Source organism: Poecilia reticulata, chromosome 22 (genome assembly GCF_904066995.2).
Source record: "Poecilia reticulata chromosome 22, P_reticulata-male-v2, whole genome shotgun sequence".
In the NCBI taxonomy this organism is placed as follows: domain Eukaryota; kingdom Metazoa; phylum Chordata; class Actinopteri; order Cyprinodontiformes; family Poeciliidae; genus Poecilia; species Poecilia reticulata.
Genome location: NC_088851.1, coordinates 509,436 through 531,379, shown reverse-complemented (window position 1 = coordinate 531,379; position 21,944 = coordinate 509,436). Strand labels below are relative to the sequence as shown.

Sequence of the window (21,944 nt, the reverse complement as noted above, 5' to 3'; positions counted from 1 at the left end):
CTCAGAATTTACAATTAATGTCATAGTGCAATTATCCTAGGAAGTCGGCCATTTTGGATTGAAGTTCCGATTTTGACCCCATTTTGGCCGTTTACACACGTCGCATTTGATCGAACTCCTCCTAGGGCTTTTATGGAACGGCTTCAAACTTGGTCAGTTGGTTCATAAGGCATGCCCGATTAAAAGTTATCAAAACGGTGAGTTTTCGTGCATGCTGAAGGGGTGATACCAGGGGTCAAAGTTCACTGACTCACCATAAAATAATCAGCAATTATATCTCCTACAAAGAAACTCATAGAGCCACCAAACTTTCTGTGTGTGATCACCTTTGGATGACCTACGACACCCAGTTGTGAAATTTTGAGATTACCTAAGCCACGCCCCCTTAGAACAGGAAGTGTCATGTTTTATTGTGATCGGTCCCTATCTGACCTCTTTAACATAATCAAAATGAAACTGTGTCCACAAACAGAAGACATGTTGGTGTGTCAGAGTGTCCAACCCCGTTTGGTTTGGATGCAGCAGGTGGGCGTGGCGGCGTGGCGAATATACCTGTCCGTACGTTTGGCTCTGTATTCCACAATTTTGAGTCCAGTTGCACCAAACTCACTGAGATGGATCCTGATCCAACTCCGGACAGTAATCCATTGCAATATTTGGTGGGCGTGGCCTGATGTCTCAACAGCGCCCTCTAGAATATTTTAAATCATCAGCCCCAAGCCATGCTTTAACCTAGAATTATGAAACTTGATACACATGTATATCTTGTCAGGATGTACAAAAAAGTCTCTTGGAGCCATCGTCAAAACCCAACAGGAAGTCGGCCATTTTGGATCAAAGCTGCCATTTCCTGTTTTTTATAGACGTCGCATCTGATCGAACTCCTCCTAAAGCTTTTGAGATACAGACTTCAAACTCGCTCAGCACACACTTAAGACATTGAAGATGAAAAGTTATCAAAAAATTCTCGTACATCAAAGCATGTGGGCGTGGCTAAGTGTCAAACTTTGGCTTTGTGCCATGAAATACTAAAATGCAATAACTTCTACAGGAAAAGTGACAACTTCATCAGACTTTCCATGTCTCATTATTGGCCAGCCTTGATCACATTCACAAGGTCATATGATGACATCACCTTAGCCATGCCCCCTTCCAACAGGAAGTCACCTGTTTTTGTCTGCAGGAAGTCTTTCTTTTACTCTCACTCAAACGGTTTCAGTGCTGTGCAAATTGATATAAAATGACATGATGATGAACTCTGTGTATGTTGACTGCTAGCTGAAGCATGTGGACGTTCCTTATTAGCAAATAGCAATGCTAGCCATGTCTACGATCATCTCTAAATCAACCAAGCTTCATCCAATTTGCACCAGATTTTCTATGATCGACTGTGGTGATCCTCTAAAGATTAGATTATAACTTGACTTCACTTCACTCCCTAGGTTAATCAAACAGCTGTATCTTATCTCTACATTGGCTAATCTGCATGAGATGTTGTGGGCTGCAGCAGGGAGCGCTGCTGTAAACACAATGCAGCTAATGTCAAGACAAATGACAAGATAAAGTATCAATCAAGCTGTTCAGATGCACATACATTCTCCCAAAACTTAAACTGTCATGATTTGTTTTTGTTGGTGGTGAGGATGAATACTGAGACCCAGGTGATGATAATGATGATGATGTTTATTATAATTTAATAAGAGAAGCTCAAACACAGTCCAGTACGGGCAACACCGGCAGGAAAACTTGCAAACAACTAATACAGGTAGCCACTGAAACAACTGAAGACTGAATGCGACAGCTACATTATAAATTGATTCCACTTAGCCCAGTACGTTAAGTGGAATCAAACCAAACCAACTTTATTTACAAAGCACTTTAATACAAACACAGCTGATAAAAAGTGCTGTACATTAAAACACCACATAATAAAAAATTAAGACATACAGCTTAAAAATACAACATACAATTTAAAACTAGATCCCGCTGGTGTTGAAAGCCAAGTAAAATTGATGGTGCTGTGGTGTATGCACAGCAGCTATGAAGGTTACCAGCCTGTTTGGTTCAGCCTATCTCTGTGAATCAGCGTTTTCTGACATGAACTTCATCAAGAACAAACACAGAACATGCCTCACTGATGCACATCTGAAAGACGCACTCACAGTTGAAGTTTCAAGTTACACACCACATTATGGAGCACTGGTGAACTGCATGCAATGCCAGTCTTCTCACTAATAAGAAAACCAATACCAGATGTCAGTGGCAACATGGCAGTGTCATGGCAAAGTTGAATTAAAATATTGAGGAATTGTGTTCAATTTAAAAGTGTGTTCATGACATGCAAGAGTTACAATTTTCTTAAAAATGCAGCAGATTTGGTCATGAGTTCAAAATTTTACATATTTAAAAATATGTAAGTTGATTCTTTTTGAGGCAACATTCCAAGGCCCCATGTTTTGCTTACAATTATTTTTTGTAAAATGTGCCAAATTTGTACAACAAAGTATTTAATTATACATTTAGATGTTTGCACGCTAGCTGGAGATGGGCACCAGCAACCCTCCCGACCACACTAAGGGAAAAGGGTGCAGGAAAATGGATGGATGGATGGATTTAGATGTTTACCATTATTCAAATATAAACAAAATGCCTTTTAAATATTATTTTGTTCTTTACACACCTTTTTGTTGATGGATATGTTCAATTTCATGTGTCCCCAGTGCAGCGTAATAGACTTAATCATGACATTTAAACTATAAAATATATTTTATATTTATGTTTTTCTTCAATAAGTTGATTGACTGGACTTAACCTTATTTTAATATGCAATTTAAACTACTGAAACTATTTTCTCATTTGATATTTTCTTCATATTATACATGTGCCAGTACTAACTTTCCACCCTGTTAGGATGTTTCAATTCTGCCTTCAAATGTCTAAAATTCCATAAAAACCATTTAATGTAAATGACATCAATTGGTTCTGATGTGAATTCAACCATGGAAAGCAAAGTAAGCTTCAACTGTCACCATCTCTGTACTTTTCTTATTTTAAATATGTTAAACCTGTATATGTAAAGCTTAAAGTTCCACCCTGTTAGGAAAGATTGTGAAAAATGTTTATTCAGTAGAATTAAAAAACCTAATATTATAATTAGTCATTAAAGTTTTATTTTGTTGAAGTTTAGCTAGCTAAATGTTGACCACATAAAGAGTTACAGGTAATTAGTTAGACATCTACCTGTAACTAGATTTCCTGTTTGGAACATAACAGAGTGTTATGTTCCACTCTGTTATGTTCCACCCTGATAGGAAAGATTGTGAAAATGTTTAATCAGTAGAAATTAAAAAACATAATGTTAGATTTAGTCACTAAAAGTTTGTTATTCGGTTGAATGTTAGCTAGCTAAATGTTGACCACACAAAGAGAAACAGGTAGATTAGTTAGAAAAGTTCCACCATGTTATTTTCCACCCTGTTATGTTCCACCCTGTTAGGAAAGATTGTGAAAAATGGTTATTCAGTAGAATTTAAAAAATATAATGTTAGATTTAGTCACTAAAAGTTTGTTATTCGGTTGAATGTTAGCTAGCTAAATGTTGACCACATAAAGAACTACAGGTAAATTAGTTAGAAAAGTTCCACCCTCTTATGTTCCACCCTGGTATGTTCTTGAACCAAATAAGGTAGAAATTAGGGTGAAAAGAAATAACTTTGTCAAATAAAAAATTTTGAGATGATGGAATAGAGTTGCAGAGTAGTCTGAGGTATTATCAGATGACTTTGCCATTTGTCTGTTTTCATTTAACTAGTTACCCCATTGACTCTTGTGAGGGGAACAATGAGTACCTGTCATGGAAAAATCCACTACAGGGATATCACATGTTCTTGCCAAATAGAGCCAGGAAAAATTCTCTACATATACTTTGACTTGAAAGAGAAAATCCTGCAACTAATAATCAAAATTATCATATTTTAGAGTCAATGACTTTGATTTTCCACCCTGTTATTGGAGAATCCACCATGTTATGTTCCATTCCACAAATGTTTTTATTAAATATTGTTACAGAAACATTAAGTACTGTGGATTTTCTGAAGCATGTTTGGAGTTGAAGACCAATAAATGCAAATATTGGTATAAGTTTTTAAAATTACCAATATTTTCAATGCTGTCAGTAATAATGAATTAAAAAACAGATATTTCTTTACAATAGTCATAAATGATTCGTAACGTCATGATGTATTACAATTTCAAGAATAAAACATATTATATAGTAAAAGGGAAAAACTCTATGTAAGAAATGTCATTATTTTTCAAAATTTAAATGTTTAACTATTTGTGGTCCATATCTAAATGTTCATAACAGGGTGGAACACATTCAGAGACAATGGTGAAAAAACCCCACATGTAATAATTAATTTATCCAATCCTGAGCTTGCCCATTATTAATTTCTTATTGTTAAACATGTCAGTGTTGTAACAAAATATTTAAAACTTAAAACAATACTTTTTTTTCAAAAATCCTGAGGCCGAAATGTTGCTGCAAAAAAGAATCACACAATTACTGAGATTAAAAGAGATAAAGTGCTGAATATTGATATCTGTTTCCCACCTTGTTTTTGTTGCTAATTATTGTGAGAAATCATTAACGTGAACAGTGCCTTCTCATGGATGAGTATTCTCATGGATCAGTATCATTAATCATTACTGATAATGTATAAGGCAAACTGAGTAAATTTGTTATTTCAGAAGAGCGTGTCAAACTGGTAGCCTTTATATGACTCGGTACCCATGAAGTAGCTCTCAGTTTCAAAAAGGTTGGTGACCCCTGATTTACTCGCTGCAGCCAATCAGCAACAGATTTTGTGCATTGTCTGTGAGCAAAGCCAAACATGACACACTGAGTAAATTCAAGGAGGGCGGGTTCGGCTGTTCCGTCAGAGCATCGGCGGTGGCTGGGGGAAGGCGGTGCTGGGCACACGCGGTGGCTATAGGCCGAGCGGCGCTTGGCTGCGAGGGCCGCTCGATGCTCCGCGGAGCTTTAATTAGGCCCGAGCAGCTAAGCGCTGCGAAGGCCTATTGTAATTGTGCTGTAAATTATTATTATTCTTCTTCTTATTATTCTTCCGTAAAATAAATTGGCTTTTAGGGGGCTTTATCATATTCAAAAACTCACCAAACGTGGCGGCCGCATAGAGCCCGGTGAAAATTTACGTATTTTAAGGGCCTCGCAAAAATCGCAGAAGAAACAGCTCAAGGGCGCCCCCTAGAAACTTTTAAAAGACCCTTTTCTATTCACTTACTTTATCGTAGACACTTGAAATTCGGTACAGTTGTAGAGCTCCCCAAGACACTCTGAATTTACAATTAATGTCATAGTGCAACTGTCCTAGGAAGTCGGCCATTTTGGATTTAAGTTCCGATTTTGAGCCCATTTTGGCCGTTTACAGACGTCGCATTTGATCGAACTCCTCCTAGGGATCTTGATCGATCGGCTTCAAACTCGGTCAGATTGTTCATAAGACATGGCCGATTCAAAGTTATCAAATTTGTGAGTTTTCGAGCATGTTGAAGGGGTCTTTCCAGGGGTCAAAGTTCACCGACTCACCAGAATGTAATAAACTGTTATATCTCTTACAAATAAACTCACAGAGCCACCAAACTTTCTGTGTGTGATCACCTTTGGATGACCTACGACACCCAGTTGTGAAATTTTTAGATTACCTAAGCCACACCCCCTTAGAACAGGAAGTGTCATGTTTTACTGCGAACGTTCACTATCTGACCCCTTTCACCTAATCAACATGAAACTGTGTCCACAGACAGAAGACATGTTGGTGTATTGGGGTGTCCAACCCCGTTTGGTTTAGATTCAGCAGGTGGGCGTGGTGGCGTGGCGAAGTGACCTTTAACGCCGTCTCCTTACGTTTGTCCTTGAATTCCACAGTTTAAAGCCCAGCTGCACCAAACTCACGAGGCTTGATCCTTGTGGGCCAAACGACAGAAATCCAGTGTGATTTTTTGTGGGCGTGGCCTAATGTCTCAACAGCGCCCCCTTGAAGATTTTAAATAATCAGCCCCAAGCCATTCTTTAACCTAGAATTATGAAACTTGGTACACTTGTGTATCGTGTCAGGACCTACAAAAAAGCCTCTTGGAGCCATGGTCCAAACCCAACAGAAAGTCGGCCATTTTGGATTAAATTCGCCATTTACTGTTTTTCAGAGACGTCATATTCGATCAAACTCCTCCTACAGCGTTTGACATACAGACTTCAAACTCAGTCAGCAGAGAGTTGAGACATTAAAGGTCTAAAGTTATCACAGGAATTTTTGTATGTCAAAGCATGTGGGCGTGGCTAAGTGCCAAACTTTGACTATTCGCCATAAAACATCAAAGTGACATAACTTCCACATACAAGGTCACAGCTGCTTCAGACTTCCTATGTCTCACTACTGACCGACCCTCATTACATTCTCATGGTCAGATGATGACGTCACCTTAGCCCCGCCCACTTTTGAAAGCAAGTCGCCTGTTTAATCTACTGTATGTCTTATTTTTACTGAGTAATACATATGGAATTAATCTTCTACCACCTGACATAATATGACCTGATGATGAACTGTGATGATGAACTCTGACTCATGGGGGCGTGGCCAACTGGCTGTCCTTCGCCATATGCATAAAATTGTCTCTGAATCAAAGACGCATCTTCCGATTGGCACCAAACTGGATACGTTTGACCTGTGCTCAATGCTAAAGAGCCAAACGGGTTTGAATTGTGATTTTACTCTACAGCGCCCCCTAGACTATCCCATCATCAATATCTCCTCTCTACATCGACCGATCTGCACCAAATTTGTGGTGTGTCCTCAGGGAACCATGCCGAAGTGAACGCTGCGAACTGCCTGGCGGAGGCGCGCCTCAACTGTGCGAAAGGGTACGCGGTGGCAGGCGGGCGGCGGTGCTGGGTCCCCCGCGGTGGCTATAGGCCGGAGCGGCGCTTGGCTGCTCGGGCCGCTTGAGGCTCCGCGGAGCTTTAATTATTATTCTTCTTATTCTTCCGTAAAATAAATTGGCTTTTTGGGGGCTTTATCATATTCAAAAACTCACCAAACTTGGCGGCCGCATAGAGCCTGGTGAAAATTTACGTATTTTAAAGTCATCGCAAAAATCGCATAAGAAACTGCTCAAGGGCGCCCCCTAGAAACTTTCAAAAGACCCTTTTCTATTCACTTACTTTATCGTAGAGACTTGAAAGTCGGTACAGTTGTAGAGCTCCCCAAGACACTCAGAATTTACAATTAATGTCATAGTGCAACTGTCCTAGGAAGTCGGCCATTTTGGATTGAAGTTCCGATTTTGAGCCCATTTTGGCCGTTTACACACGTCGCATTTGATCGAACTCCTCCTAGGGATTTCGATCGATCGGCTTCAAACTCGGTGAGATTGTTCATAAGGCATGGCCGATTCAAAGTTATCAAACTCGTGAGTTTTCGAGCATGCTGAAGGGGTCGTACCAGGGGTCAAAGTTCACCGACTCACCAGAATGTAATAAACTGTTATATCTCTTACAAATAAACTCACAGAGCCACCAAACTTTCTGTGTGTGATCACCTTTGGATGACCTACGACACCCAGTTGTGAAATTTTGAGATTACCTAAGCCACGCCCCCTTAGAACAGGAAGTGTCATGTTTTACTGCGAACGTTCACTATCTGACCCCTTTGACCTAATCAACATGAAACTGTGTCCACAGACAGAAGACATGTTGGTGTGTCAGGGTGTCCAATCCCGTTTGGTTTGGATGCAGCAGGTGGGCGTGGCGGCGTGGCGAAGTGACCTTTAACGCCGTCTCCTTACGTTTGGCCTTGATTTCCACAGTTTAAAGCCCAGCTGCACCAAACTCACTAGGTTTGATCCTTGTGGGCCCCTCGTCAGGAATCCAGTGTGACTTTTTGTGGGCGTGGCCTAATGTCTCAACAGCGCCCCCTTGAAAATTTTAAATAACCAGCCCCAAGCCATTCTTTAACCTAGAATTATGAAACTTGGTACACTTGTGTATCTTGTCAGGACCTACAGAAAAGTCTCTTGGAGCCATGGTCCAAACCCAACAGGAAGTCGGCCATTTTGGATCAAAGCCGCCATTTGCTGTTTTTCAGAGACGTCATATTTGATCGAACTCCTCCTACAGCGTTTCAGATACAGACTTCAAACTCAGTGAGCAGAGAGTTCAGAGATTATAGGTCTAAAGTTATCACAGGAATTTTTGTATGTCAACGCATGTGGGCGTGGCTAAGTGCAAAACTTTGACTATTCGCCATAAAACATCAGTGAAATAACTTCCACATACAAGGTCACAGCTGCTTCAGACTTCCTATGTCTCAATACTGACAAACCCTCATTACATTCTCATGGTCAGATGATGACGTAACCGTAGCTCCGCCCACTTTTGACTGGAAGTTACCTGTTTTTTCTACTGTATGTCTTATTTTTACTGAGAAATACATATGGAATTAATCTTCTAACACCTGACATTATATGACCTGATGAGGAACTGTGATGATGAACTCTGACTCATGGGGGCGTGGCCAACTGGCTGTCCTTCGCCATATGCATAAAATTGTCTATGAACTTAACACGCATCTTCCGATTGGAACCAAACTGGAAACGTTTGACCTGTGCTAAATGCTAAAGAGCCCAACGGGTTTGAATTGTGATTTTACTCTTCAGCGCCGCCTAGATTATCCCATCATCAATATCTCCTCTCTAAATCTACCGATCTACACCAAATTTGTGGTGTGTCGCCAGGGAACCATGCCGAAGTAAACGGTGCGAACTGCCTGGCGGACGCGCGCCTCAACTGTGCGAAAGGGTACGCGGTGGCAGGCGGCCGGCGGTGCTGGGTCCCCCGCGGTGGCTATAGGCCGGAGCGGCGCTTGGCTGCTCGGGCCGCTTGAGGCTCCGCGGAGCTTTAATTCTTATTCTTATTCTTCCGTAAAATAAATTGGCTTTTTGGGGGCTTTATCATATTCAAAAACTCACCAAACTTGGCGGCCGCATAGAGCCCGGTGAAAATTTACGTATTTTAAGGGCCTCGCAAAAATCGCAGAAGAAACAGCTCAAGGGCGCCCCCTAGCAACTTTCAAAAGACCCTTTTCTATTCACTTACTTTATCGTAGACACTTGAAATTCGGTACACTTGTAGAGCTCCCCAAGACACTCTGAATTTACAATTAATGTCATAGTGCAACTGTCCTAGGAAGTCGGCCATTTTGGATTGAAGTTCCGATTTGGAGCCCATTTTGGCCGTTTACACACGTCGCATTTGATCGAACTCCTCCTAGGGATTTCGATCGATCGGCTTCAAACTCGGTGAGATTGTTCATAAGGCATGGCCGATTCAAAGTTATCAAATTCGTGAGTTTTCGAGCATGCTGAAGGGGTCGTAGCAGGGGTCAAAGTTCACCGACTCACCAGAATGTAATAAACTGTTATATCTCTTAGAAATAAACTCACAGAGCCACCAAACTTTCTGTGTGTGATCACCATTGGATGACCTACGACACCCAGTTGTGAAATTTTTAGATTGCCTAAGCCACGCCCCCTTAGAACAGGAAGTGTCATGTTTTACTGCGAACGTTCACTATCTGACCCCTTTCACCTAATCAACATGAAACTGTGTCCACAGACAGAAGACATGTTGGTGTGTCAGGGTGTCCAACCCCGTTTGGTTTGGATGCAGCAGGTGGGCGTGGCGGCGTGGCGAAGTCACCTTTAACGTCGTCTCCTTACGTTTGGCCTTGAATTCCACAGTTTAAAGCCCAGCTTCACCAAACTCACTAGGTTTGATCCTTGTGGGCCCCTCGACAGGAATCCGGTGTGATTTTTTGTGGGCGTGGCCTAATGTCTCAACAGCGCCCCCTTGAAGAATTTAAATAATCAGCCCCAAGCCATTCTTTAACCTAGAATTATGAATCTTGGAACACTTGTTTATCTTTTCAGGACCTACAAAAAAGCCTCTTGGAGCCATGGTCCAAACCCAACAGAAAGTCGGCCATTTTGGATTAAATTCGCCGTTTGCCGTTTTTCATAGACGTCGTATTTGATCGAACTCCTCCTTCAGTTTTTGGGATACAGACTTCAAACTCAGTCAGCAGAGAGTTCAGACATTAAAGGAATAAAGTTATCACAGGAATTTTTGTATGTCAAAGCATGTGGGCGTGGCTAAGTGCCAAACTTTGACTATTCGCCATAAAACATCAAAGTGACATAACTTCCACATACAAGGTCACAGCTGCTTCAGACTTCCTATGTCTCACTACTGACCGACCCTCATTACATTCTCATGGTCAGATGATGACGTCACCTTAGCCCCGCCCACTTTTGAAAGCAAGTCACCTGTTTAATCTACTGTATGTCTTATTTTTACTGAGTAATACATATGGAATTAATCTTCTACCAACTGACATAATATGACCTGATGATGAACTGTGACGATGAACTCTGACTCATGGGGGCGTGGCCAACTGTCTGTCCTTCGCCATATGCATAAAACTGTCTGAATCACACACGCATCTTCCGATTGGCACCAAACTGGAAACGTTTGACCTGTGTTCAATGCTAAACAGCCCAACGGGTTTGAATTGTTATTTTACTCTACAGCGCCCCTTAGACTATCCCATCATCAATATCTCCTCTCTACATCGACCGATCTGCACCAAATTTGTGGTGTGTCCTCAGGGAACCATGCCGAAGTGAACGGTGCGAACTGCCTGGCGGAGGCGCAACTCAACTGTGCGACAGGGTACACGGTGGAAGGCGGTCGGCGGTGCTGGGTCCCCCGCGGTGGCTATAGGCCGGAGCGGCGCTTGGCTGCTCGGGCCGCTTGAGGCTCCGCGGAGCTTTAATTATTTTTCTTGTGCCAAATGAATTGGCTTTTTGGGGGCTTTATCATATTCAAAAACTCACCAAACTTGGCGGGCGCATAGAGCCCGTGTGAAATTTACGTATTTTAAGGTCCTCGCAAAAATCGCACAAGAAACGGCTCAAGGGCGCCCCCTAGAAACTTTCAAAAGACCCTTTTCTATTCACTTACTTTATCGTAGAGACTTGAAATTCGGTACAGTTGTAGAGCTCCCCAAGACACTCAGAATTTACAATTAATGTCATAGTGCAAGTATCCCAGGAAGTCGGCCATTTTGGATTGAAGTTCTGATTTTGAGCCCATTTTGGCCATTTACACACGTCGCATTTGATCGAACTCCTCCTAGGGATTTCGATCGATCGGCTTCAAACTCGGTCAGATCGTTCATAAGGCATGGCCCATTCAAAGTTATCAAATTCGTGAGTTTTCGAGTATGCTGAAGGGGTCGTACCAGGGGTCAAAGTTCACCGACTCACCAGAATGTAATAAACTGTTATATCTCTTACAAATAAACTCACAGAGCCACCAAACTTTCTGTGTGTGATCACCTTTGGATGACCTACGACACCCAGTTGTGAAATTTTGAGATTACCTAAGCCACGCCCCCTTAGAACAGGAAGTGTCATGTTTTACTGCGAACGTTCACTATCTGACCCCTTTGACCTAATCAACATGAAACTGTGTCCACAGACAGAAGACATGTTGGTGTGTCAGGGTGTCCAACCCCGTTTGGTTTGGATGCAGCAGGTGGGCGTGGTGGCGTGGCGAAGTCACCTTTAACGCCGTCTCCTTACGTTTGGCCTTGAATTCCACAGTTTAAAGCCCAGCTGCACCAAACTCACGAGGTTTGATCCTTGTGGGCCCCTCGACAGGAATCCAGTGTAATTTTTTGTGGGCGTGGCCTAATGTCTCAACAGCGCCCCCTTGAAGATTTTAAATAATCAGCCCCAAGCCATTCTTTAACCTAGAATTATGAAACTTGATACACTTGTGTATATTGTCAAGACCTACAAAAAAGTCTCTTAGAGCCATGGTCCAAACTCAACAGGAAGTCGGCCATTTTGGATCAAAGCCGCCATTTGCTGTTTTTCAGAGACGTCATATTTGATCGAACTCCTACAGCGTTTGACATACAGACTTCAAACTCAGTCAGCAGAGAGTTCAGACATTAAAGGTCGAAAGTTATCACAGGAATTTTTGTATGTAAAAGCATGTGGGGGTGGCTAAGTGCAAAACTTTAACTATTCGCTATAAAACATCAAAGTGACATAACTTCCACATACAAGGTGACAGCTGCTTCAGACTTCCTATGTCTCAATACTAACCAACCCTCATTACATTCTCATGGTCAGATGATGACGCAACCTTAGCTCCGCCCACTTTTGACTGGAAGTTACCTGTTTTTCCTACTGTATGTCTTATTTTTACTGAGTAATACATTTTGAATTAATCTTCTAACACCTGACATTATATGACCTGATGAGGAACTGTGATGATGAACTCTGACTCATGGGGGCGTGGCCAACTGGCTGTCCTTCGCCATATGCATAAAATTGTCTCTGAATCAAACACGCATCTTCCGATTGGCGCCAAACTGGATACGTTTGACCTGTGCTCAATGCTAAAGAGCCCAACGGCTTTGAATTGTGATTTTACTCTACAGCGCCCCCTAGACTATCCCATCATCAATATCTCCTCTCTACATCGACCGATCTACACCAAATTTGTGGTGTGTCCTCAGGGAACCATGCCGAAGTCAACGCTGCGAACTGCCTGGCGGGCGCTCGCCTCAACTCTGTGACAGCGTACGCGGTGGCAGGCGGGCGGCGGTGCTGGGTCCTCCGCGGTGGCTATAGGCCGGAGCGGCGCTTGGCTGCTCGGGCCGCTTGAGGCTCCGCGGAGCTTTAATTATTATTATTATTTTTGATCATAAACACTACCGGTTACATTATGAGGAAAAAGGAACCATGAATTCACCTTAATTTAGACAAAAACTTGTTTTTAATAACTTTTTCCAAGAAGAAAACTAAACAAAACAGGCATTGTGCAAATTGTACTGTTATCAGTAATATTATCTTTAACAGACTGATAACATATGGAGGCTCTGAAGAGGCTAAATAATGCAGAGTCAAAATAAAACCTCTCAACATTGCCAAAAAATTCAAGTATAAAACTTAACATTCAAAGGCAAATACAGGATCCATTACAATAAACAACCCTGAGTTACTGAATGAAAACTTCCTGATAGCATGGCGGCTAGCTGATTACTGCTAGTTCTGATTGGCTGTTTCTGACTGAGCGGAGTAATTATGCAGAGCAGGGAGGAGATCGATTATTTTTTCAGAGATTATCTGTCTCATGTTAGGACAGCGAAAGTGTTAATACGTATGTAAAATGTATTTTTTTAGGTTAGATGCTGCAGCTTTAAGCAGAGGTTCGGTGTGAGAGTCACTACCTGGTGAAGCAGAAGCGGTGCTCCGTCTGTGAAATATTACTACCTGTAGCTCGTAGCAGCGGTTCAACAGCGAGAATAGAACCAGCGTCTTACATCGCAGCTCGAAGACTTAAATAATTTTGCGTGTTATTTGTTTAGCTTTCTGACCGTCATGCTAATCCAGGTGAGTGTTTGTAGCTGTGCTGCTTTACCTGCTGTCTGATCCTCCATATGTCTTTTTTACTGCAGTGAGCCTCGGTGTAGCCAAACTCCATCAAGTATGTCATTGTTTTTATGTCGTATTAGCTTCGTTGTGTTGATGCATTTTGACCTGCTTCAATTTTCTGCTTCAACACTCAAATGTCCCCATTCACTCAGTGCGTTATAGTTCAACATCGCTTAGGATTTGTTGCTGCGCGTTTGCGCAGGGTGAAGGAGAGAGGAGACCAGCTGCACAGGCAGGCTGAGAAATGAGATGCAGGTGATCGGTATCGGCAACAAGAGCCAATGATCGCCGATCATGCACTTTTTTACGAAAATCGGCCGATTATGATCGGTGACCGATCAATCGGCACACCTCTACAGCTCCCCTTTGCGCTGCTACTTATATAAGTGTGACTGTTGTCTACACACCTTGATAACCTTAAAATAATCAAACCTGAGCTGTTTGGAACAGGTATGTGCAGAGACGGGGGGGCAAAGGGGTCTTGAGCCCCTACCCCTTTTGTCCTTGATGCCAATATTGAGGGGTTTTTTTTCCAATTTAAATTTTTTTTTATCTGTATGTCAGAAGGCCTGCTTGTGCCCCTCAGCAATAATATTTAGCTAAATATAATAATTTAGCAAAAATAAACTAGTCTGGCTGCCCTCAGTCTAATAATGACTCAGTTTCTCTGCCTCCATGTTGTTCAAATACTGGGGTGAGGAGAAGGGGAGCGGATCTGTGCCCTCTAACTACCAAATTATGGGCAAGAATATTTTTTCATACACTGAATAAAAACGTAAGTCTGATGTTGACGTTCGAAAAACTGTTTCTATTTATATTTTCACAATTGTCCTCGCAATAGCTGGAAAAAACAAGTCTCACCCCTAAACATAGAAATGCTTCGGCTGCAGAGAAAACTTGTGACTTTAACTTAATGAGGCTGCTCAATGCCCGGTTCTCTACAGGCAGTCTGAGTCGGTCCTGCTGACAGATAGAAAATATGTGAGAGGGAGACCAGGTTTATTGGCCGAGTTTAAAATCAATCACTGATTATTGGTTATTTGCTGTGATGCATTTGTGAACAAACCCAACTCAAACACAAATATTACACCATATTGTAGCCATGGTAACACAACAATCAAACTATCAAGATGATTCTTTAAACTTTTACAAAGTAAACTTCCTAATTAAATCCTAAATGTACCTTTTTTTCTCAGCTGAATGCATTAAATGACATTTTATAACATTGTCATTCTCTATAAATGGATGCTACAGCTTTAGATATATGGTCTGTGTTACAATTCAACCCTTTCTGGGACCCCCTGAATGTCTGGAGGCCCCCTGAATGTCTGGAGGATCCCTGAATGTCTGGAGGCCCCCTGAATGTCTGGAGGCCCCCTGAATGGCCCCTACCAGCAGCTACTGAATTGTCTTTGCCTTGATATCCCAGTCTTACAATTCTAGATCTCAGAGGTGCTAACATAAAAAAATTGTAGAGTCAACCCCTTTGAGCTTTTTTGATCTACAAGGCAGTCTGCAGCCAAGTTGTTATAGAGGTTAAATAGGTATTATTAGGACTTAATTAGTAAAATGGCAGCAAATCTGCTTATTTCATAACTTCATAACATTTGATCTTCTCTCCTGTGGACTGTTTAACAGTTACAGTCTCAGATCAGCTCAGCCCTCCAGGACTGTCAGCAGCAGAAACAGCAACATTAAACCTGGTGGGGAAAATATACACTATATTTGCTTTGCATTGTCACCACATGATGGCAGTGATATAGTAGGATCAAATTAGATTCTTGATCAATATGGGTTGTTGCTATGTTGTTGTACGGTGTTTTAAGATCTTGTTCAATGTGGGCCTTGTTAACTTTGAGCCCCTGCCCCTCCAAAGGTCTCTGCACGGCCCTGGTTTGGAATTCATCTGCTGACCCAACTCCGCTTTTTCTTGTTCAGTGGGAATGAAATTATCCTGCAGATAACATGCACAGACTGATGCCTTCCATCTATATCTAACAAAAACTGAGGAAATTTACTAGTTAGATTTGAGTGAGGTTTTAACATCCATTATTTTTATTTTATTTATTTTGTGTGCATGTTGTGTCTGAGGATCAATGTGGTCCAGGTGCGTTTGTGTGTGACTTACACGCAAACACACCTAGAAGACAAAAATTGCACATATAAACTATTAAAATATCACACACACTGTATCACACACTTACTGTTTAAAGAATACAGGCATACTAGACTGAATGAGAGATCATAAATGTATGTGTGTGTGCGTGTGAGCTAATACTAGACTGAATGAATGACAATACATATATGTGAATGAGATACTCATACTTGTATGTATTAGAGGCTCATACAGAGTCTGTGAGAAGTGTCATGGAAGAGGCGGGGCATAATTTGGAGATTGCGTTGCACATGCATGCCTCCTGAACTCAGCAACATTGATAATATTTGTAATTTGATAAAGGACAGCATAGGATAAGGTATTTTCTCATCACCTGCGACAGACTGGCAACCTGTCCAGGGTGACCCCGCCTCTCGCCCGGAACGTTAGCTGGAGATGGGCACCAGTAACCCTCCTGGTTACTGGAGGGTTACTCCAGTAACAAGGGTGTATAGAAAATGGATGGATGGATTTTCTCATCACCGAATATAACAAGCAGTGTGATCTGTGCCTTAAACAAAAGAGCTTCTATGACTGCCGGTTTTCTGAGTATCTGTGTTTCCTCGTCAGATCAGATTTTCCTTTCATAGTGCATCTAGACAGCTATATCTATCTGTTGGTACTATCTTTCAAAAAGGTATAGAAGGCCAACTTTGTAACTGCCTTTATGTGGCTCTGAAGGTTCCGGTCCATCACAGGCCCTGCGGCATGGTCGGCCATACATTGATTTTCCCGCCCCAAAATAAGCCGATCCTCCCCGTTGCAGAGCAAAACAGGACCCACCCCTCAGCTAGACGATACAGCACAGCCAGCCTTGAGCCAAGACGTCCCCTGCTGCACTGAAGAACAAACAGTGCAGCAGGTGTACATGTTAGGGCACCGATGTTTTATGTGCCCAGGCTGATGACGTAGGAAACACAAGCGATGTAGCTGGCAGTGGGCGATGGTAGAGTGAGAGCTGTCCCTGCAGATGCTGCAACTTCTGGACCCTGACATCCTCTGGAATGAATGACTGCGGCCTTGGAAGACAATAGGCCTTGAAGAAGTAATCAGACTACTCCATACATTGCTAAGCATCTCAGCCATATTCTCCATGGTGTTCTGTACTGCAGTCAATTAAATGCTTTGTTGGGAGAGACTCACGTTGTGCTTATGGGAATGCACCATCTGCCTCAGTTCTCCCTTCTTCCTGCATTGCTCATTACTGAAACAGCTGGTCTTAAGGGGCTCTGCTGCAGATTTACTTTGTATTTCTCTTCTTTCTGATATTCATCTATTCATCAATCCTCTCTTGAACCTCTAGCTGTCCAACTGTCTGCCAATTTGCTTTTGAATACAAGAGATAGTGAAGGTTTGTTGCAGTGTCTCACAAATATCATGGCCACCTCTTTACTGATGTCACCAACACTTTGCTTTGGCGCTGGAGACACTCCTCAGCTATGTCAGCTGCTTTATTCAGACGGACCCAGTAATCAATGGGACTCTCATTAGCTCTGGGAAGTATACGATAGAAGTCAGCAAGAGGCTGATGTGATGTCATTGAAGTGTTGTTTGAGAATATCATGAACTGCTTCAGGCGGCTGTTCAACACAGCGAAGGGTCACTGCGTATGTCTATTCTCACTGCATCTCTAGCTCTTCCCATTAACTTGTCCATAATCTCACCAGGCTGATCTGTAATGCTAACATTGTTCTTTTTCAAATACATTGACATCAGCTTGACTCATTCAAGAAGAGAACATTTGTCAGTTACTTCCCCACGAAAAATAGGGGGTTCTTTGGCATCATATTTAAGGTGAGCTGTGTGAGGTCTATTGTAGTGTCAAAAGCTTGAGCACATTTGCATTCTCTGCACTGGCTAGTTTTATATATATGTATGTATATATATACATGTCACAAAAGTGAGTACACCCTTCACATTTCTGCAGATATTTAAGTATATATTTTTATGGGATAACACTGACAAAATGACACTTTGACACAATGAAAAGCAGTCTATGTGCAGCTTATATAACAGTGTAAATGTTTTCTTCCCTCAAAGTCTTCCAGTAACATAAACCAGGTGTGTAATGAGCTCAGCACTCGCAGTGTGAAGCTCTGTGAGAGCAAGGGTTTGTCAAACATGCATGAAAGAATGAAATCAACACTGTTTTTTTTTTTGGTTTTTTTTTTAAAAAGGAATAACATTATAAAATTATATAGGGTTAAAAAAAAAGTCAATTTTACATAAAATCTTTTTTTTGAGGAGCCAGAGTTAAACAAATGAAAGTGTTTGTCGGTGACTTTCATTCTCATTAAATGGTTCAGTGTCAGTCTTTATTAAACAGGATTTCTTGGTGCATATGGTATGGCATTATGAAAGTTTCAAACTGTAAATGAGTTGTGCTAACAACATTCTCTTGCTGGATATTTTGTCTATAATCAGGTTTAACAGGTTCTAATACATACAGCAGTTTGAGCTGGTAATCTTTTCCATGTTCTTGTCCTAACTGGTAAGGAACATCGGATTTTATTAGGTTTTCAAACATGTCATTAGAGCAAACTTAATGTATGATCATGAAGATGATACTTTTGTTTTGCCTCCTTATCCAGTCTGTGGAGACGCTGCCATTTCCTGTGAGCTCCAGTATGCTCTCCACCAATCCGCAGCCAAGAATTCCCATACTTATCCATCTGAAAACCCCTTGTCAACTTCAGAACAAAGCATCTATCATTCTCCAACCCAGGATTCCCAACTCGACCCTTGTTGCCAGGATGTGGCCAAACAAAATGATGACCACTGTACAGTCTGATATATTCAGGAGCTGTGACGTTCAGTCCAGTAACCAGAGTCTGTCAAAGGAGCCAGCTCAACCTCACGATTGCAAAGGAACAATTAGCTCTGAAAACATTATTAATGTGCATCATTTCATCAAAGAGCAGAGTACAGCTGGCCCATCCCTCGTAGAGCCACATCCTCATTCTGAACAAACTCAAACTCAAAATAACAATCATGGACAAAAGACCAAAAAACCAAGAGATTCCCAGAGGCAGCAGCTAGACCAGCGGTCTGTAAAGAGGAAGAGAGGTACACAGGGAGACAGTTTCCTTCAAGGGAGTTCCAGCTCTGGTCTAGAGCCAGTCGTGGCCCCAAGCTCCAAACCCTGGCCTGTTTTCACCATCGCCAACTCTGCAGTGGCACATGAAGCTACACTACCTCCCAAGGTGGATGGGTAGGATACAAAGCTGCTATTTTGCTGTATTTTGCACTTTTTTAATGTTAAGTCATCTTTACACAGCTTTCCTTTGCATGTGTGTCTATCAACAGTCCACCTGTGTGTCAGAAATGGAAAAGACTTCAGGCCCGGACCATTATCCAGCAGTGCAGCCAGGCGAGGGTTAAGGTCAGACCAGCGGTAGATGGTGCTGATGCTGATTGGGTCCAGGTGAGTGAGAGATTCTGTAATGGCTTCAAATATGTTGACGTTTGAAACACTGTTAATTGTTTTCCTTCCTGTTTCAGTTTTAGAAGATGCACTATTTTTTTATCAGGAATGATCATTGTGTCTCTCTTTAGATTGAACAGGGGTTGGTTGTATACGTGTGCTTCTTTCAAGGAGCTACAGAGGAGGTCACACTTGAGATGGGTGAGATATCTTTCAAATTCACTTTTTTTCATAGGAATGAGATACATCAGTTGTTGCTTTTTGACTTAAAGAAATGTCTTTAGATTTTATTTAAATTAACATTCTTTGTAGATTTATTTAAAGAATATTGTATATAATCTTTGCTTGTCACTGACTGTCGTCTTGCCTCAAGTGTAACGAATGAATCTCTTATGCATTACTGAAACAAGTCCAGGTTTCATCCAGACTGTTTCCCTCATTAAACGAGTCCATTTGTTTCTTCTTATTGATATAAAAGTACATTTCAATTGATTAAATGTTAAAAACGTCAAGTTTATAACAGAATTAATTAATATACCAACTTATCGATGTACCACTAAAATGTCTCAATTTATTTTAACTTGCTGTTAAATGTACTCACCCCTATCATTTCCATATTTTTCTCAACAGCCAACAAGTTCATGTCCACTAAAGTTTTTCGAAAAGACAGACACACTGTGTCAGTTCTCGACCTTCCTGGGAGTGTTTTACTGGTTCCCCAAGACTCCCTGGTTGGTGAGCCACTGGTCAATAGAAGAATCCAGTACAAAGACAGATGTGAGCCTTGGCTGGGGGCTCAGCTTTTCTCAAGCCTAGTTGGAGCCTGCAGGCAGCTCATGTCAGAATCAGCCAAGTGCACAAAGGAGGGCATGAAGGTGGAGCATGGAGTCTATGGGCAGAAACAAGAGATCAGCATCAGATCTCTGGAGCCGCTGTCGTTGCTCCTGGAGTTCTGAGGCTCACCTGGAACACATGAGACCTTCCTGTTACTTCAATCTTAATCTCAAGAAAATGTCTTAGGGAGGCTTTTCATGAAACCTACAGTTAAAAACAATACAACTTACTTTGCTAAGCACTACAGAGGACTTGCATAAAGAACATTATTAGATTGCATATCAACTGCGATCCTATCTTTAAAGTTTCTGTCCTTGTAGTGTTCCGTTATGTTTGGTTAAGCTGCACCATATGGAGGCTGTGTTCATTGTAAAAAGCATAGTTGCTTTCAAATTTCTGGCATGTCCAATGTCTACCTCATTGTTTTGCACATGGATCAACACAAAAAAGGTTTTCAGAGGTTTAAAATATGGTGAGAAGTTCCAAACATCAAATGAGGTAGAGATTGTTTGAGCTGAGAGAAATCCTAAGGGTAAATGTATATTGTTTTTCATGCTCATACTTTACTATTTAGAGAAAATCACAATGTTCAAAATTTGTTGACAAAATTAAAATGCATTCTGAATTTATTGTTATTTACACCTACAAAAACACAACCCATGTTGCTGTTATGAACCATTCTCTAAAATCCATTCTCGATTAATAAAGCTGCTGGTGTAGACGCCAGGAATGGCTGAGTGTAGTCTTATTAAATATCTGAATGACAATAGAGTGGAATAAAAATGTGAAAATAAATGTAATTTTACTCCATAAAATGTAAAACTTCTCTTAAAAGCCTAAGATACATTGAAGGTTGTATAACCTCTTACAGTGGGAGGAAAAAAGTTTTTGATGCAGCACTGATTTTCCAGGTTTGCCTAACTGCAAAGATCAGTTAGGTCCATCCATCCATCCATCCATCCATCCATCCATCCATCCATCCATCCATCCATCCATCCATCCATTTTCTTTACACCCTTGTCCCTCAGTGGGGTCAGGAGGTGCTGGTGCCTCTCCAGCTAACGTTCCGGGCGAGAGGCGGGGTCACTCTGGACAGGTCGCCAGTCTGTTGCCGGGCAACACAGAGACACACAACCATGCACACACACACACACACCTAGGGGCAATTTGGAGAGGCCAATTAACCTAACAGTCATGTTTTTTGGACTGTGGGAGGAAACCGGAGTACCTGGAGAAAACCCACCATGCACAGGGAGAACATGGAGACTCCATGCAGAAAGACCGGGGCCGGGAATCGAACCCAGAGGGGGGGGCCTGACCTGCAGGGCGGAAGCTGAGCTGAAGACTGCAGTGCAGAGAAACTTTGTGGAGACATGTGATGTGAGAGCAGGGTAAAACTCGAAAACTTGCTACTTTTACCTCGTTATGTGCGCGAGCGTAAGGCTGAAGTGTCTGGGAAAACATCATCGGCGCGCCGCCCCCTCCAGACGGGGTTTTGGCGCCCCTGTGCGTTGCATACCCACTTTTTGCGCCACTGTGAGTACCCCTCCTTTTTTTTTTTACATGTCGCAATTATATGTTAAATGTAAATAAGCCATGTGTTTTTAAAATCCATATTTATTCCAAATATTGATAAAATGTGCAGCTGAACACAAAGTATAAAAAAAACAGTAGACTTAATGCGCTGACTGCAGTAAACAATCTATTGTCAATATAATTGCCTGATTCAAATACACCCTCCATCCTCTGATGCATCTGGACCCTGAGTTCAGGTTCAGAACCTGCTTTCTGATATGCAGCCCGGCTCCAGAACAGGATAGCTGTGCTTATTACTAAATAAACAAGGATAGAAACAGTGACATGTATAAAATGTTATGCTCAAATTTGCATAAGGATTAGCTCATATGTTGCAGAAATGTACTATTTTCAATCTGAAATATTTTT

General features: G+C 41.7%; 1 protein-coding gene across 4 annotated transcripts in view; it reads left to right on the top strand.

Moving 5' to 3' along the window:
* The window catches only part of LOC103458073 (uncharacterized), an 85,810-nt gene extending 65,076 nt beyond the window's left edge, over positions 1 to 20,734 (top strand). For 3 of the 4 annotated variants that reach the window (XM_008398627.3, XM_008398626.3, XM_081603005.1), the window contains exons 16-19: positions 18,334 to 18,953; positions 19,049 to 19,166; positions 19,298 to 19,367; positions 19,797 to 20,734. In XM_008398627.3, the coding sequence (XP_008396849.1) occupies positions 18,334 to 18,953; positions 19,049 to 19,166; positions 19,298 to 19,367; positions 19,797 to 20,122 (1,134 nt within the window). In that variant the 3' untranslated portion in view covers positions 20,123 to 20,734. The remainder of the gene's footprint in view (positions 1 to 18,333; positions 18,954 to 19,048; positions 19,167 to 19,297; positions 19,368 to 19,796) is intronic. The other variant, XR_014085759.1, reaches the window with a different exon arrangement.
* The last annotated feature ends 1,210 nt before the right edge of the window (positions 20,735 to 21,944 follow it).